This window comes from Nilaparvata lugens, chromosome 10 (assembly GCF_014356525.2).
Source record: "Nilaparvata lugens isolate BPH chromosome 10, ASM1435652v1, whole genome shotgun sequence".
Lineage (NCBI taxonomy): Eukaryota > Metazoa > Arthropoda > Insecta > Hemiptera > Delphacidae > Nilaparvata > Nilaparvata lugens.
In genome coordinates, this window is record NC_052513.1 from 42,384,729 (window position 1) to 42,404,747 (window position 20,019).

The following is a 20,019-nucleotide window of genomic DNA, read 5'->3' on the forward strand; positions in this document are numbered from 1 at the left end:
GTCATCACAAAATAGGAAATAGGCATTTAAGAAGATGAGAGTGTAGACGATTATAAGAAGGCTATTGATATTAAAAGAATATGCTGAAGATTATTGTAGACTTGACATTTTTTCACGCAATTATTTCAAAATTCTAAACTTAACTAACCTAAAACTCTATTCATAAATAGAAAACAGAGCAGACGACGCAAACACAAGCGGTGCCCCTACTTGCATATTTAGCGCTTCCGTGAGCTATAAAAACAAAGTAAGGCTACAAAAGCGAATCAGCTGATGAAAAATCTTTAATATTATACGTGAGCATTTGCTCCAGAGTTCAAGAGCATAAGGTAAGAGTATAAGGTAAAGCTTATTCATATAAAAATGAGCAAATGCTTTTGCTTCTACCTTTTGCTCATGAGCAAAACCTTATGCTGCATGCTCTTGCTCATGAGCATTATTTTGCTCTGGTGTAATTCATATGGGCCATTATATCTATATATTTGCAATATTATAGATCACAAAGGCATTGGTATGTAATAATCTTATAGTTTGACACCTCAATGGCCGATTTCAATTCCAAGTACAACACTAGCCCTGCAGTGAGTCTATGCATCTTTAAGGTCTTTGAGTAAACAAACATAGATTTTTGTTCATACGATTTCTTGCCTTATGAATTCTATCAGATTAAACTGAACTTGACAAACATCATCTGTTTGAAATCATCTGTTTAATCTAATAGAATTCATAGGGACGGCAAAAAATTGAACGTTAAAAAATTCCATGTGTGTGTAACTCGGCTTACACTAATAAATCAGTTTCAATAGTTTACATTGAGATGAGAGTTGTTGGAGATATTATATAAAAGTGAATGAATCTTGGATGACAAACCGTACTATCCACGATTCTTCATTTCACTAGTAGTTCTGTGAATAGTAGACCTCACGCAGTATTCTCATCCACAAGTACCTGATTGAAACTGTAGACCTTATGGAAATACAGCAATAGACTGGCTTCTCCACACATCTGTGTAATCACTTGTCAGCTGATTTATGATGAATAATTCTATAGTCTGATTTTTACTCTAATATTGGCGTATGAATGAGGCTCCTTTTTCCTTTCATATTATCCTTGAGATGCAAAATTTCCAAAAACCATGTATATACGTCGACGCGCAATTAAAAAAGGAACATACCTGTCGAATTTCATGAAAATCTATTACCGCGTTTCGCCGTAAATGCGCAACATATACACATAAACATTAAGAGAAATGCCAAACCGTCCATTTGAATCTTAGACCTCACTTCGTTCGGTCAATAAATCAGTTTCAATAGTTTACATTGAGGTTAGAGTTGTAGGAGATATTATATAAAAGTGAATGAATCTTGGATGACAAACCGTATTATCCATGATTCTTTATTTCATTAATGAGTATTTTGTCATTGTTGTGAATGAATGAATTGAATCATAGAGAAACAATAGAATAAGTAGATATCCCATGATATAGGGCGTTTATGTCGCAACTTTTACTGTTGTCTCAAGCCGATTACTGTCGATTATTGTCGATTTTTACTGTTTTGACCAGGTGAGAGTGTATGAAAGGCACAATATGAGAGACTACCAGCGTCATAAAGCTTCTCAGGAGAGAACTACTTGGACTATCGGCTTGAGATAACAGTAAAAGTTGCGACATAAACGCCCTATACCATGGGATATCTACTTATGCTATTGTTTCTCTATGGTTGAATTAAGTTGAGTTGAATAATGCATTACTGCAAGCAGAACCAAGATGCATCTAGAAGTATGGAACAAGTGATTTACAGAGGCATTATTATGAAGTGGAAAGAGCACTCAACAATAGCGCTCATTAGAGCAAGAAAGTGTCAATGGAAATAGAGTGGAATAGAGAAAGATAGTGTCAATAGAAATAGAGTGAAATAGAGAGAGAATGACAGCGTCAATGGAGAGGAGAAAAACTTGAAAGGAGAGAGAAGAAAAGAACCTGACAATTAGGGAAATGGACACCAAAGAAGACTGCAGAAGAAAGAAGAGAAGAAGAAGAAGAAGAAGAAGAAGAAGAAGAGAAGAAGAAGAAGAAGAAGAAGAAGAAGAAGAAGAAGAAGAAGAAGAAGAAGAAGAAGAAGAAGAAGAAGAAGAGAAGAAGAAGAAGAAGAAAAAAAAGAGGAAGAAGAAGAAGAAGAAGAAGAAGAAGAAGACAGGAGAAGAAGAAGAAGAAGAAGAAGAAGAAGAAGAAGAAGAAGAAGAAGGGTAAAATTGATGAGAGGAAAAGAGACGCACTCATTAGAGAAAGAAAGTGTGAATGAAAATAGAGAAAGAGAGAAGACTTGAAAGGAAAAAGAAAGAAGCAAACAATTAGAAAAATGGGACACAAAAGGAGACAAAGAAGTCTAGTGGATGTAAAAAGGAAACAAATTGAAAGGGAAAGAGAGGGTAGTAACGTGTAGAGAGATAGAGGGAGTAACGAGGAGGCGAAAAAAGAATAATTGATGAGAGGGAGAGAGAGAATAGGATCTAAGAGAGAAAGAGAGAACAAAAATAGAACAAGAACTAGTCTAGAGGTTTCTTTGTTCCCAAAGATAAAAGAGAAGAGATCTCCACTTCACAGTCTGTAGTGGTGGCTCCACTGCACTCAGAAAACAGCTGATTTAACAAAGGAGTTGAAAGAGAAAGAGAGAGTGGATAGGAGAATAAACGGAGTGAGATCCACTGTACTCAGAAAACAGCTGATTCTAGTTCAACAAAGAAGTTGAAAGAGAAAGGGTGAGAGAATAGGAGGATAAAAGGAAGAAGAGTGTCTGAGAGAGAACCACTTTTGGTACCACGTGACCTTGTAGTTGATCACGTGGGGTCAATGACCTCAAAAGTTCAAGGACATGAGGCTATCCTTTTCTATTTTATTGTTGCCTATTGTAACATGTGATTTGCAATGTTTCCGTGTGGAATGACTGACATAAAATCTGTTACCTGTTTCTACTGGGTCACTAATATGACGTTGGTAAAGTTCATTTCCTAGATCCGCCTACACATTGGATTTAACATTTTGTAACGACATGTTGATTCATTTTCACTATTTTTGTCATTGAATTTGGTACAGTTTTAGAAAATAAGGTCTGAAAGATTGAAATTTACAATCTGAAACAAAATGCCAATTCATTTTCACTATTTTTATCATTGAATTTGGTACCGTTTTAGAAAATAAGGTCTGACTAATTGAAATTTACAATTTGAAACAAAATGCCAATTCATTTTCACTATTTTTACTTTCCTTGCCCTATTACCATAGGTAAGGAAGTATTGCTTTCCGAAAAAAATTAAGGTACCCCAATTTCTAAATTTCTAACTTTCAAGGTCCCCTGAGTCCAAAAAAGTGGTTTTTGGGTATTGGTCTGTATGTGTGTGTGTGTGTGTGTGTGTGTGTGTGTGTGTGTGTGTGTGTGTATGAGTGTATGTGCGTCTGTGTACACGATATCTCATCTCCCAATTAACGGAATGACTTGAAATTTGAAACTTAAGGTCCTTCCACTATAAGGATCCGACACGAACAATTTCGATCAAATGCAATTCAAGATGGCGGCTAAAATGGCGAAAATGTTGTCAAAAACAGGGTTTTTCGTGATTTTCTCGGAAACGGCTCCAACGATTTTGATCAAATTCACTCCTAAAAATAGTCATCGATAAGCTCTATCAACTGCCACAAGCCCCATATATGTAAAAATTTCAGGAGCTCCGCCCCATCAATCCAGATAGATTCCCAATTATCAGGCTTCAGATACAATTGAAACAAAAAAGATCAAGTGGAGTAGATTAAGCATGAAAATCTCTACAATTTATGTTCAGTAACATTTTCACCTAAAATTGAAAATAAGCTTTAAATTCGAGAAAATGTGATTATTCAATTGCAAATTATTGTTGATTCTATTAAATCATTCACTATGAAGAGATAGCAGACCTCATGTGTGTCTCCAGCGTTATTGCCCTGTCACCAGCTGGCTCAAATTGTATAGTAGACTTGAGATGCGCGGGAACACTAGCGTCAGTGATCAATTTTCATAACGGCAAGGAAAGTTGTGTGAGTGCGCCACACCAGATTTTTATTATTGACTTTGACCTTGTTTTCCTACTTGATATCAAGTAGGAAAACTTCTGAATTTCCTACTTCTTATTTATTTTTTCAAAAAATCAGAGTCATGTCAACAGGTTTATATTATTCCAGTCATAATGAAGGTTTACTTTCAATAGAGGTAGGTGTTTAGCTGTTTACTGTTATCATTAGGCATTGAAAAGGGTTAACAAGAGGTTGAAAAGAATATAAAGATTAAAGAGTAGGCACGGAACGTTTTGTGTACCAATACAATGTATACTTATTATGAATAAATAATTTGGTAATTAACTTGACTTAGTTTCTTTCATTTCATAAAAGATTTAACATTATTGGCAATAAAGAGTAATAAAGTAAGAGGTGGTGTTCGGTTTCACAGTTCACATTTCAGAAACTGTTCACTTATAAGGTAACTAGCCGTCAGGCTCGCTTCGCTCGCCATATCAGTCTAGCCAGGGGGCTCCGCCCCCTGGACCCCCGACTGGATCGTCCAGGAATGAGATCAGCAGGCTCCCTTCGCTCGCCTGCATTATTCATTTGAGAATTTTTATCATATGTTAGGACAATCCAGTCGGGGGTCCAGACTAAACGTCTGGCTAAACGGATATGGCGAGCGAAGCGAGCCTGACGGCTAGTAATATAATATTCCCAGGATCGAAGTAGCAGTGCCGAATCAATTGCATTAAATGCAATAAATGCATTTAAATCTTCAACTTGATGCCAACCTAACAAAGTCAACTCAACTTAATGCCAACCTGACAAAATTATTAATTTAGTTGCCAGTTAACAACTGTTTCGAAGAGGTACCCTATCTAGATTATAGTTCTATAGTAACATATGATATGGAAATTTCAATATTATAATTAAGAGATTGGGAGAAGAAGAATATACATGCTAAAAGACAAACTTTAAACCCTTAAAAACAACCCTTAGAGTTAAAATATTGCCAAAAGATTTCTTAGTGCGCCTCTAAAGGGCCAACTGAACATACCTACCAAATTTGAACGTTTTTGGTCCGGTAGATTTTTAGTTCTGCGAGTGAGTGAGTGAGTGAGTGAGTCAGTCAGTCAGTGAGTGAGTGCCATTTCGCTTTTATGAATATAGATTGCAAAATCTTGAGAAAAAAAACTGGCTGGTTTGTAATGCTCCCATCTTGGCAGAGTCCATTTGTTTGATGAATGATGATTTGAAAACAAATAGTAATTATTCCTAAAAGCATCGACAATGGAAATTCATTCACAAGGAAAATTATGAATGGTAAAAAACAAAGCGGGAAGGGGATGAGTATAACAATAAGACATCTCAGATTGATGGAAGGAAGGGAGGCTTCATCAAAGAGTGCTTCTTCCTTTCATCATTAATTTCAGAAATGGACTTGTGGAAAAAAGAATGAAAATGTGAAATATTCTTCGACAGAACCTCAAGAGAAAGGTAGTCTATAAGTAGTAACCTAAAAAAATGAGGATATGGGTTGTTATTTGACAAGTTCTGTTAGTAGCCCAGTCAACGAAGTGTTATAGAGGGAAAAGTTTGGAAGCCAATTTTTGACCCCGCAGTTCTGTTTAGGGTAGTGAGGAGGTAAACATATCGAAAGTCCCCACCCCTACCCCCTGTGCTAAGGGGATGGGGGTGGTTCAAAGGTACCATTTTTTGGTTTCTCGCATATAACTCGAAAGCTATGCAGTTTACAGACATGACTATTCTATAAGAAATTAAAGCTTACATAATTTCCTATAATATTTATCTAAACACTTTTTCTATATCTCTTTCACTTTTCGAGATATCCGCTCTAAAAGATGTGAAATTTTTGAAAAAAACACATTTTCCCTCAATTTTTTGCTATTTTTGCTCTTATAACTTGTTAAAATAACAGTTCTTAATCCTATTTTTTGATGTTTCAGGGCCTACAACACTCCAACAATCCATCATAAAAATGAATGCTCACCGTAGATTTGTTGAGCTTTGTTTTCTCTTTACTTTGATGTATTATTTCACTACTTAATTTTTTCCTTCTATTGTTATAGCAGATTCAATGTGGGGGGTGAAATTTTTATTTGGTAACAATTGATCACTTTAAAATGAAATTTGAGTCTGGAACATCTATCTGGTACACAATTTTCGACTTTGAAGCTTAATGAAGACTAGTTGGGGGGTTAAACATAGCCAAAATACGCATCTCCAACCCGTCTATTGAAGGCGTGGAACTACTAAGTTTACACTTGTTGCAGAGTTGAAAATTTCACCTCTGGAGGAGGAGGATGAGGAGCAGGAGGAGGAGGAGGAGGAGGAGAAGGAGGAGGAGAAGGAGAAGGAGAAGAAGTGAGTGAGAAAGAGGAAGAGAGAGAGAGAGACAGCGAGTGAGTCAGAAAGAGTATGTGAGAGTAGAAAATGAAGAATTGGAGATAAATTCAGGGAAGAGGATGTTAAGGGATTTCAAAACCACTTCGTCACGGCGTGACTCAGAATTCATTGAAAGCTTTTGTACGTTGAAAACTGAAAATAATTATGTTTACTGTGAATTGTGGGGTGTTCAAGCTATAGTGAGGTCCACGTTATAATGGCAGTATTTGATTAACATTGGTGATGTTATCCTTGTCTATCATTCAACAAAGCAGATAGCGCTATCCTTTCCTAGCTCCTGAACGTTGTCAGATCGTTTTTTAACAATGTAGAAATATATACTCAATTAACAAAGTATTTAATCTCAATAAAATATGATAATTTATTATTAATTGGTCATTGAAAAATATATGTTCTTGTCGAATAAAATATAACTGATTGTCATACAATGGACAGTCAATACATTTCTGTTATACCGGTATCAGCTATCCTCTGTAGAAGGCAGTGGCAAGGCAGAGAATCGGCATCACTGTTCTCCCATCTTTATGCCATCTGAACTCTAAGGCTAGGCACACACCAGTCAGTCAAGACAAGACAAGACATGATCAGACACAATACTTCATATACTGTAGTTGCTTATGAAGACATGTCTAATTGCAATGACTAATCAGTGTGTGCGTCATAAGCAACTACGTTAAGTATTGTGACTGAACGTGTCTGATCATGTCTTGCCTTGTCTTGACTAACTGGTGTCCGCCTAGCCTAAGGCTAGGCACACACTAGTTATTCAAGACAAGACTAGTCACGTTTAGTCACAATACTTCACGTAGCTGTTCATGAAGGCATGTCTAATTGCAATGACTAATCGGTGAGTGTTGCTTCATAAGCAACTATGTGAAGTATTGTGTCTGATCATGTCTTGTCTTGACTAACTGGTGTGAGCCTAGCCTAGTCGTTTTCTAATCTAAAACTTTTCTCGTTCTCCCATCTGAACTCTAAAATCTGAAAACTAATCCTAATCTACTGCCAACTGCCATTATAACGTGGACCTCGCTATATCAGTCGTGTGATAAGAAGCAGCGTTGTAGATAACAGAGATTAGTTGAGCTTTCAGCCACCGGGAGCGCTAACATCGCTCTTCGACCAAACAGCTGATTGTCAAAACATGAACAAAGAAAATCAGAAAAGTGAACCTTACCTGAGGGCTATCATTCCATCTTCCGGTGGATAGCAGAGACACATCCTAGACCGATTTTTTGCGATCTAGTGTCTTTTGTCTAGTGTAAACCATGACAGATAGATTAGCAATTACAACAGGCCCTAGACGAACGAACACTAACTAACCTCTAGTATCATAGGTGGAAACACAACAACATGTAGACGGGACAACAGCGCGGTTCGCGAACAGTTGGCGATCGATCGCGAACAATAAACGATCAATCACGAACAATTGAAGGATCTCGAAGTAAAACTACGCATCCACAAAAGCTAGAACGACACACGACTTCACTGATCTTCACCCTTCCACTACACGACACAAAATAAGCTGCTTCAGAATCTCAGTTCTTCATTCACCAGCTGTTCTGCGAGTCTGCGAGCAACTGGCTCAATTTCGTCTACAGCGCATTGGTTCTGCGCAGCTCTCTTTCACCGCTTTCAGTGTCAGCGGCAGAATGCATCTAGCACACGACGAGATGGTCAATGGTTGTCATTGTTGGGAAACATAGATAGGGATCATCTCGTAGTGCGCTTTCATATCAGTCCCTTCTCGGAAAACTCCCTTTGTTGTTTTGGTGTCTCTCTCCTACGGCGAGCGCTCTCTCACACTCTCTCTCGTACACGCTGTCTCTCTTGAATACGGCCATACTTTCTCTCTCACACTCTCACACGATCACTCTCTTCCTTTCTCACGCACGCTGTCTCTTACACAATCATTCTATCTTCCTCACTCTCACACACTCATACTTGCACTCTCTGTCCCAATGTCATTCTCTCTCTCCTCTATCTCCCACTCTCTCAATCATACTCACTCTCTCGCCATCTCTCGCACTCTATCTCTCTCTACCCTCTCAATCAAACGCTCTCACACACCCTCTCACACTATCACTGTCACTCTATCCTCTTTCTCTTCCTCTCTGACACACTCAACATTTTCTCTCCCACTCACTCACTCTCTCTCTCTACCCTCTCAATCTATCTCTGTCACTCTATCCTCTTTCTCTTCCTCTCCGACACACTCTCTCAACATTTTCTCTCACTCTACCCTCTCAATCACAAGCTCTCACTCACCCTCTCACTCTATCACTGTCTCTCTATCCTCTTTCTCTTCCTCTCTGACACACTCTCAACATTTTCTCTCTCTCTCTCGTCAAGAAACAGTCAAGTGAACGCCACACTTCACCATTGTCCGATAAAGCAGAGCGCGATAGACAATTCAATAATAAAATCCGCAACCTTTTTTGAGGCACTGACTACTGATAACAAGCAGTTCATCACACAGGGACTGTAGTGACGTCCAGTAGTGGCCACTGATAGTGGACTGGACAACTGATAAGCACCAGAAAGTATCATAAGCACCAGACAACAGAGAATTTCTGTAACTTGATGAGACTGTTGCTCAATTTTCAATCATTTATAAAATTCAAATAATTTGTTTTGATTGAATGTATGAATAAATAAATAGATAGATGTTGTTAGTAATAAATTGGTTGATTATTTAGTGATAAATTTATTGATTTTTTACTTTCCTTACCTAATATGGTAAGGAAAGTATTGCTTTCCGAAAAAAATTGAGGTACCCTTATTCCTAAATTTCTATACGTTTCAAGGTCCCCTGAGTCCAAAAAAGTGGTTTTTGGGTATTGGTCTGTATGTGTGTGTGTGTATGTGCGTCTGTGATGAGATATCGATCTCCCAATTAACTGAATGACTTGAAATTTGGAACTTAAGCTCCTTACACTACAAGGATCCGACACGAACAATTTCGATCTAATGCAATTCAAGATGGCGGATGAAATGACGAAAATGTTGTCAAAATCAGGGGTTTTTGCGATTTCCTCGAAGATGGCTCCAACGATTTTGATCAAATTTATACCTGAAATAGTCATTGATAAGCTCTATCAACTGTCACAAGTCCCATATCTGTAAAAATTTCAGGAGCTCCGCCCCATCTATGCAAAGTTTGATTTTAGATTTCCAATTATCAGGTCTCAGATATAATTTAAACGAAAAATTTCGAGTGGGAAAGATTGAGCATGAAAATCTCTACAATTAATGTCCAGTAACATCTTCACCTGAAATTGAAAATAAGCTTGAAATTTGAGAAAATGTGATTATTCAATAGCAAACTGTTCGCAACTGTTGATTCTATCAAATCATTCACTATGAAGAGATATCAGATCTCGTGTGTATCCAGCGCTATTGTCCTGTCACCAGCTGGCTCAGATCTTTGAAAAGTAGACTTGAGATGCGCGTGAACACTAACGTCAGGTGATCAATTTTCATAACGGCAAGGAAAGTTGTGTGAGTGTACCACACCAGATTTTTTTAGTGATAAATTGATTGATTGAATGTTCTGTAATGCTCGCTATTGTTTGTTAATCAATTGATTGATTTCCCAATTTGTACTTTCTTCGTCACAGGAAAAACTGAACAGAGGAGGATGTTGCAGAGTGGCTGTGGAGGGGGAAATGGCAGGGGTCACGTGGGCAAGTGACCTTGACCAAACCAAGTGACTGGTGGGACTCCCTTTGCACTTTGACTGGCCTTTGACCTTTCCAAAAGGCGTCGTCTGTAAACAAAGCGCTGCAACCACTTTAATATGAATGCATTTCAACTAGACTAGACTGTGTTGCGTCATGTTCAGATTGAGAAAGAATCAAAGAAAGAGAAAGTGAAAATAATGGGGTTTCCAAATCAGATTGAAAGTGATGAGAATCAGAAGCAATCCAGAGATAAATAACATTTTACGGGGAAACGATCCATAACGTCTAGAAGAATCAACTGACTGGGACAAAGAATGGACAACACTAGGATGCAGAGGCAGATGCTTGGGAATAGAATAGAATAGAATAGAATAGCTGCCTTTTTTTTATCTAGGAGGGCAAAGTTAGGGCGCAGCCGGCCCTCTCTTACACTCAACCCTCAAATGGGACATACACAACTAGCGCCCAGCGGTCAAATTGGAGTGATACATGGCTCCGATACACACGTACACTGTTTACGTCGTGACGTCATCACTGCCAGTCACATTATTTCTCTCTCTCTCTCTCTCTCTCTCACTCTCTCTCTCTCTATAATTCATCTATAATTTTGCTGTATTGTAAGCTATTGTATATAAGTGTATAAGTCAATATATATTGTAATCTACATAAATAAAGTACTCAATCAATCAATCTCTAGAAGTGATGAACTAGACGGTAAATGAACTTTCCGACAACCATCTTCTTTAAAACGACCATTCCTTTCTTATTCGACTCCGAAAGTGTTCCATTGATTTATCTCAACTTGTGACGAATTTTGAGAAAAGGTTGACGACCAGGAATCCCCCGGTTTGTCAAAACCACACCACCTCATTAACTTTTCGATAATAATTAGCACATATTGACTCTTTTTGACTGTCACCATGAGTGAGAAAATGAACAGTGTTGATATGTTTGCTCCGCTGAGTGACGGAGGTTCAGTTCAAAATTAAAAGTGATTAGTGTATGAGGATTCTAAGTATTCAAAATGTATATCTTTATCTATCACCACAATTGTCTTTGTCATTAAAACAAAATTCAGAAATGAAAAGTCAAAACATTAGAATGAATGATTGAGACGATGTGTCTGCTAGAACCAATTTGACAGCGATTATTCATTCAAAATGACTGTATAGAATGATGATTGTTCGTACAATCATGGTTCTAGCCCAATCTTTCAATATTAATTAGAATGTAATTATAGAATGTAATTATAGAATAGAAATATGTATCTCGTTAGCTTGGCTAATATGTTGTCATAATACAGTAGTGTTTCGCTTGAAGCTTCCTTAAGATACTGTAGTGAATTTGAATTTCGCTCCTAATGTCGGCTGCTAGTGAGAGCGAAATGACATCACTCGTGATGACGTCACGGACGTTCACTTTGTTACGTTCAATCTGTGAGTGCCCAAACACATTCTGACCGCTGGGCGCAAGTTGCAGATTAGGTTGGATCCGCAACTTGCGCCCAGAGGTCAGATTGGTTTTGGGCACTCACAGATTGAACTTAACTAAGTGAACGTCCGTGACGTCATCACAAGTGATGCCATTTCTCTCTCACTAGCAGCCGACATTACGTTCCCCGACTGAAGGAGCGAAATTCAAATTCACTACAGTATCCTAAGGAAGCTTCAAGCAAAACACTACTGTATTATGACAACATATTAGCCGAGTTAATGAGATACATATTTCTATCCTATAATTACATTCTAATTGACATTGAAAGATTGGGCTGGAACCATTATTGTACGAACAATCATTCATTAAGATACAGTCATCTTGAATGAATAATTTCTGTCAAATTTGTTGTAGCAGACACATCGTCTCAATAATTCATTCTAATGTTTTGACTTTTCATATCTGAATTTTGTTTTAATGACAAAGACAATGTGGGTGATGGATAAAGATGTATTTTTTGAATACTTTAAACCTTCAAATTCTAATAACTTTGAACCTCCATCATTCAGCGTAACAAACATATCAACACTGTTCATTTTCTCACTCATGTTGACATCCTGAAAGAATCAATATGTGCTAATTATCGAAAAGTTGATGGGGTGGTGTGGTTTTGACAAACCGGGGGATTTAGGACGTCAACCTTTTCAACATACTGTCAGAGCTGGAAATTCGATGTATTCATAATTTCAAAATTCATCACATGTCTAGATAAATCAATGGAACACTTTTGCAGTCGAATGGGAAGGAATGGTTGTAATAAAGCAGATGGTTGTCGGGAAGTTTATATACCGATATCACTTCCAGAGAGAGTGAGTTAGAGAGAGAGATTGATTGATTGAGTACTTTATTTATGTAGATTACAATATATACTGGCTTATACACTTATATACAATAGCTTACAATACAGCAAAAGAGAGAGAGAGAGAGAGTGAGAGACAGACAGATAATGTGACTAGCAGTGATGACGTCACGACGTATACAGTGTACGTGTGTATCGGAGCCTTGTATCACTCCCATTTGACCGCTGGGCGCAAGTTGTATATGTCCGCCCAAGAACACGTTGGCTGCAGGATGTAGAAAAAGATCTAGCGTACCTGGAACTGGAAAAGACTGGCCAATCAGAGAGATGAATGGAGGCGAATTGTTGAGGAGGTCGAGGTCCACGTTGGGCTGTAGCGCTTCGTAAGTAAGTAAATCAGATTGAAAATGACTCTAGAAGAGTTGAAACTAAAGAAGATAAACACTTGAAGAGGTATAGTTGTGTTATGGTAAAATAAAAGGGTACTTCATATTTTTTTGGTCTTTCAATAATTTAAGTACCTAGCACTAAAAGAAAAGTGAGTATTTTTTTCAAACATCTTTATTGCCCATAAAACAAAATACAAAATAAAAACTTACAAAAGAAATATTCTAGATTATAATATTTATTTATTTATTTATTCGTGATATAATATACAAATCATATGAATATGATCGGGATAGAACAACAGGCATAGCTCAAAACTATTCTGTTCCCAAATTTTTATAAATAATGAAATGTCCGAAAAAATAGGTTATGTTCTTACTGAGGAAATTTAAAGTTCAAAGTTCTGTCCAAGAATATATTAGCTAGAAATTTTGAATTTAGAATGATTAAAATACCAAATTATAGTCAAATTTTGCACTTTATATCACCGCACTTTGAATAAATTAAGTTATTTCAGATAATTTTGAAGCCAAAAATATACACACAACTTTCAACTAGGCACAGCTGTTACAAACTATGCTATTATATTATTATGCTCTCTATTAAATATTATGCTATTTTACAAATAAATTAAAATTACATGGCACCACCCAGCAAGGGCAAAACCCTGACTGTTGAGTGAGAGTATCAGCTGTTTAGACAATATACAAATTTATTTACTAATAATTAAAGCTACAAAAAAATCGAAGTTAACAATAAATTACTAGTAATTATAATATTTGACTGATGTCGAAGAAAAATTTTTGTATCACCCACTTATTTATCTGTTCCATCCTCTATCTACCCCTATTAGAAAGAGATTCTGACAATGCATTTGGCATGATATTTATTATTTTTGATCTAAGATACCCCAATTGTCTTCGCACTATTGTCAAATCTGAATAGTTAATATTATAAATGTTATGAGATGTAACTCTCAGGTTATACATAGAAACGTTATTATTCACTGTAAAACAAGTGATCAACTCATAAAAATATGGGAATGTGGAAGTGAGTGTCTGAGCAGTCAGATCAGACGAATTATAAGATAAGAGAAGATAAGAAAAGCAGGCCGTTCACAATCCGATTTGTTGTCAAACGTTTGGTCCAGCACTCAATGTTGTATCCGACATCGGACCGTTTTTGTGATTGTTAATGCTGGAAGTCTAGTCGGACGAGTTGGATCAACTAGTGGTCCAACAAGAAGGTCCGACATCCGACTATACTTCTCCATCGACTAGACTGAGGTTAGAGAATAAGTCGGAGCGTGAGTGGTGAAACGATCCGACTAGTAGTCATACTAGATGTCCAGCAAGTAAGACAACAATGAATGGCCTGCTTAGGATGTAATCTTTCGTCCAGGACCGCCCCGAGGTTAATAGGTGCCCGGTGCGAAATTTTGATATGCGCCCCCCCAAAAGTATAGCGCGGTAAGGTATTATTTAAAAGTAAAGATACATCGCTCTTTCTGGAGGAGAACTTCCATTATGGGCTGCATCCTCTCCTTGATAATCATGCTATAGATTTAGCAAGCTGATCCCTCTATAGTTGTCACAGGAACTTCTTATTCCAGTCAATATAGACCTACAAAAGGAGGTGTGCTTGCAATTTATATTTATTTCTGCCAAATTCAGTAATCGGACGGGAAAAATTGCTTTAGCCTTTGTTCTAGATTATAAAATTCTGAATAAAATGAGATCATTCACAACTCTCTATCTCCAATAAGTACTGAGTTATGGTTTTTCAAAAATGAGTGAATTTTAAAGAAAAAATAAATTCTGATGAATTATAGTTTTTGATCAACAACATCTCCCAATCGTTACCATTTAGTTAGATGTATAATCAAAGTCCCTCTGGGCGTATTGTGCTGTCACCAGCTGGCTCAGATCTTTGAAAAGTAGACTTGAGATGCGCGTGAACACTAGCGTCAGGTGATCAATTTTCATAACGGCAATGAAAGTTGTGTGAGTGTACCACACCAGATTTTTTTAGTGATAAATTGATTGATTGAATGTTCTGTAATGTTCGCTATTGTTTGTTAATCAATTGATTGATTTCACAATTTGTACTTTCTTCGTCACAGGAAAAACTGAACAGAGGAGGAAGTTGCAGGGTGGTTGTGGAGGGGGAAATGGTAGGGTCACGTGGTCAAGTGACCTTGACCAAACCAAGTGACTGGTCGGACTCCCTTTGCACTTTGACTGGCCTTTGACCTTTCCAAAGAGCGTCGTCTGTAAACAAAGCGCTGCAACCACTTTAATATGAATGCATTTCAACTAGACTAGACTGTGTTGCGTCATGTTCAGATTGAGAAAGAATCAAAGAATGTTAAAGTGAAAATAATGGGGTTTCCAAATCAGATTGAAAGTGATGAGAATCAGAAGCAATCCAGAGATAAATAACATTTTACGAGGAAACGATTCATAAAGTCTAGCAGTATCAACTGACTGGGACAAAGAATGGACAACACTAGGATGCAGAGGCAGATGCTTGGGAATAGAATAGAATAGAATAGAATAGAATAGAATAGAATAGCTGCCTTTATTTTTACCTAGGAGGGCGGAGTTAGGGCGCAGCCGGCCCTCTCTTACACTCAACCCTCAAATGGGACATACACAACTAGCGCCCAGCGGTCAAATTGGAGTGATACATGGCTCCGATACACACGTACACTGTTTACGTCGTGACGTCATCACTGCCAGTCACATTATTTCTCTCTCACTCTCTCTCTCTCTATAATTCATCTATAATTTTGCTGTATTGTAATCTATTGTATATAAGTGTATAAGCCAGTATATATTGTAATCTACATAAATAAAGTACTCAATCAATCAATCAACCTTAATCCCTCTAGAAGTGATGAACTAGACGGTAAATGAACTTTCCGACAACCATCTTCTTTAAAACGACCATTCCTTTCTTATTCGACTCCGAAAGTGTTCCATTGATTTATCTCAACTTGTGACGAATTTTGAGAAAAGGTTGACGACCAGGAATCCCCCGGTTTGTCAAAACCACACATCCTCATTAACTTTCCGATAATTAGCACATATTGACTCTTTTTGACTGTCACCATGAGTGAGAAAATGAACAGTGATGATATGTTTGCTACGCTGAGTGACGGAGGTTCAAAGTGATTAGTGTTTGAAGGCTCTAAGTATTCAAAAAGTATATCTTCATCTATCACCCACATTGTCTTTGTCATTAAAACAAAATTCAGAAATGAAAAGTCAAAACATTAGAATGAATGATTGAGACGATGTGTCAGCTAGAACCAATTTGACAGAAATTATTCATTCAAGATGTATGTATCTTAATGAATGATTGTTTGTACAATAATGGTTCTAGCCCAATCTTTCAATGTCAATTAGAATGTAATTATAGGATAGAAATATGTATCTCATTAGCTGGCTAATAATTATGTTGTCATAATACAGTAGTGTTTCGCTTGAAGCTTCCTTAAGATACTGTAGTGAATTTGAATTTCGCTCCTTTAGTCGGGGAACGTAATGTCGGCTGCTAGTGAGAGCGAAATGGCATTACTCGTGATGACGTCACGGACGTTCACTTTGTTACGTTCAATCTGTGAGTGCCCAAACACATTCTGACCACTGGGCGCAAGTTGCACATTCCCGATGCTTGTTGGAAGAATGGAAGGAACGAGGAAAAAAGTAGGGATGGGTATCGAAAGACAAAACATCGATGTTTTGAACATCGATGTTTTGAACATCGATGTTTTGAACATCGATGTTTTTTTTCACCTTAACATCGATAAGTGAAAAACATCGAACAGTAAACATCGATGTTTTTAAACATCAATGTTTCAAACATCGACGCATCGCCGTACACTTACGGATGATACTACGAAGACTATTATACAGAGTATTTCAGAAGTAGTGTCGAACATTCTAGGGTATTGTTCCTGGATGATAGGAGACTACAAATGTCGTATTTGAAGTGTCCAAAACTCAGTGGTTATCATTATAGCTACCATTTTCTTTTTTTCACTTAAAAATTAAATAATTTTGAATAAATAAATACTCAAAAGTATCAGAAATGATGAATGGATTCTTATTAGTATTAATAAAGTGAAAATGATACAATGTACAGTATATGATACTTTACACTTATTCTTGATAAAAACGGAATCAATTTGATTGAACCCACAACACTTCTGTTAATAAGCTTACAGAGTATTAGTTTATTATTTTGTATAGATATAGCTCAATTATTTTGGAAGTTGATTGATCCATTGGTATATTTTTTCATAATCTCGAAATACTTAATAGTACAAAAAAACTTCTAAAGTGTCTACAATTTTATCTGGAGCTATTGTTCCAATATTTTAACAGTCACTAACTGGAATTACAGCAATTTTGGACTTGTGGTATTCAAGTAACAGTCTTTCGCATAATTGAAGTCAGGTTGTGACTAGAAAGATACATCAACTCCATCATAGGTAGTTTACAAGATTTGTCATCTTCATAGTTAAGTCAGAAACCTCTCGGGATATCCTTGAAGGTTCTGTCTGGAATTTCATCCTGAGCTAATTTTAGCAATCATTGTTACTCATATCGTATTCATTCAATACCTGATAGTTTTATTTAGGTAATGGAAATGATTAAAGTTTTTTTATATGGATATCTACACTCCTTACAATACGAGGACCTCTATTCCAGATCTAGATTAATTGGTGTTAAACGTATGTTGAGGAAAGCACTTGTAATAAGAAAAAACTGTTTCTTCCTAAGAAACGAAGAATCCGATCTCTTATTTAATTCTAAATAAGTATCTAACCTTGACAAGAGCTACAGAAGTTATGTAAATCTTCAAGAGTATCCAACAGTCTCACATAAAAATACAGAGAGCCTAAATGGAAAATTCATTTTAGTTGGGAAAAAAATCGGATGACCGATGTCTAGGTAAAACCATCGATAAGTGAAAAACATCGATGTTAAAAATATCGATGTTTGATGTTGAAAACATGGTTCTAAACATCGATGTATCGATACCCATCCCTAGAAAAAAGGTCGCCCAAGAGGGAATCTGCAACTTGCGCCCAGCGGTCAGAATGTGTTTGGGCACTCACATAAATAACGATACTTCTTAAACTTGATAGCCTACGACACGAATCTACTCTACTATCTCGAGACTGTTTTCATTAGCATAGTAGTGGTAGAGTAGAGTGAGAAGCGGTGGTGGGGGAAGGCAAGTGGTAGAGTACTATCCCACGGTGCTATCCCACTCTACTCTACTAAAAACCAGTACTCTACCATGAACGTTTTCATTGGGAGAGTTCACATTCTAGTTAGTACTTGCCCACGGAACTCTACAACTAACTCTACTAATGAAAACCAGACTATACTGTCTGAATAGTATAAACCAATAGCATAAATTGGAAATGAGACAGTTTCGGGCATTAGCCTTTTATGCCTTTCCTCATTTTGAGTATTAGTACACAATGTGATAAATAAAAAAACACAATACAATAAATTAATGATAACCTTGAGCAGCCAAGAGAACACAATAGTTTGGTCTGTATTGTCCAGCTATATTTTTAATGTGTTATAAACTGCTTTAGGGCCTTTGACCATTACTATAGCTGTTATTAAATCTAGATGTCCTGAGGCCATAGGGCCTCAGACCGCGTGGTGAAGAATAAACTAGTCTGGTTTAAAATAGAATTTGATTATAACTTGACCTTGACGTTGAGGATCTGTTTATTCGTTTTGTTTACTAGAACTGCCTGAAGCTATGAATTTATAAATTAATAGAGAATCGTCGTCTTTTTATTTCTCAGAGTGGGTAGTATCAGAGATTAAATATCAAAGTATTTTTCCTCCATGGTAGCTTCATCATAGTAAATGTGTACTAAATGTATGAATAAAATTAGGAAAACTATCTATGACAAAGAAGTCATTCATCATAACCTCTCAGGGTCGTAACCATGAAAAATATTCGTAGGCCGATATACAGAGTGTCCCGCGAAAGGTATAACAGCCGAAGATCATAGATTTTGCATGGAATTTGCAGAAAAAAATGTCCAGTGAAATTGTCTTATATATACCTTAGTTTTCGAGATCTATCAATTTTGCTATATTTTTTTAAGTTAAGTTGTGTCAATAACTAGAAAATTATCAAAAACAAAAAAAAAAATTTTTTTGTATATCTTTGAAAAACGTCAATAACTAGGAAATAATATGTCAAAATCTTAAAAGTCGATTCGTCGAGTTCAAAGCCAAATTTTAAACAGTTTGAACGCTCATAAAAAGTTCAAAAACATCAAACAAAGGAACAAATTATATTAATCTTATTGGGAATTTCTTCCTCTTCACAACCATATATCCTTAGAATCAGATCCTGACCGATAGTTCTCTAGTTATTGACGTTTTTCAAAAATACAGAAAAATTGATTGGTAAAAAAATGACTGAAATGACTAAAAAACTGACTGGTATTTTCGCGATTTTCTCGAAAACGGCTCCAACGATTTTGATCAAATTCATACCTAGAAAAGTCATTGATAAGCTCTATCAACTGCCACAAGTCCCATATCTGTAAAAATTTCAGGAGCTCCGCCCCATCTATGCAAAGTTTGATTTTAGATTCACAATTATCAGGCTTCAGATACAATCTAAACAAAAAAAATCAAGTGGAAAAGATTGAGCATTAAAATCTCTACAATTAATGTTCAGTAACATTTTCACATATAATTGAAAATAAGCTCGAAATTCGAGAAAAAGTGATAATTCAATTGCAACCTGTTGACAACTGTTGATTCTATTAAATCATTCACTTTGAAGAGATAGCAGATCTCGTGTGTATCCAGCGTTATTGGCCTGTCACCAGCTGGCTCAGATCTTTGAATAGTAGACTTGAGATGCGCGTGAACACTAGCGTCAGGTGATCTATTTTCATAACGGCAAGGAAAGTTGTATGAGTGCGCCACACCAGATTTTTTCAATTTGTTTTGTGTTGATAATGGCAATATATAGCCGAAACATGTTGTGATTGAACATTTTAAAAGGGTAATAAGATTTCTAATTGTTATTAATATTTAAGAGTAGTCCTAAAGAAAAAAGACTCTTTATTCTACTTTGTAAGTAGTGCCACTCCACGAGAGTCCATTCATCTACAACCATCCAAATAACAGTAGCAG

At 36.7% G+C, this 20,019-nt stretch overlaps 2 protein-coding genes across 3 annotated transcripts in view; both read right to left on the reverse strand.

Moving 5' to 3' along the window:
• LOC111057049 (protein yippee-like 1) overlaps positions 1–8,039 on the reverse strand; it is a 225,857-nt gene extending 217,818 nt beyond the window's left edge. Inside the window, exon 1 of one of the 2 annotated variants that reach the window (XM_039436908.1) lies at positions 7,638–8,037. In XM_039436908.1, coding sequence (XP_039292842.1) covers positions 7,638–7,681 — 44 coding nt within the window. In that variant the 5' untranslated portion in view covers positions 7,682–8,037. Of the gene's footprint in view, positions 1–7,637 lie in introns of both variants that reach the window. The other variant, XM_039436909.1, reaches the window with a different exon arrangement.
• Positions 1–20,019, reverse strand: part of LOC120353380 — a 437,229-nt gene that overhangs the window by 118,913 nt on the left and 298,297 nt on the right. The window lies entirely within an intron of this gene.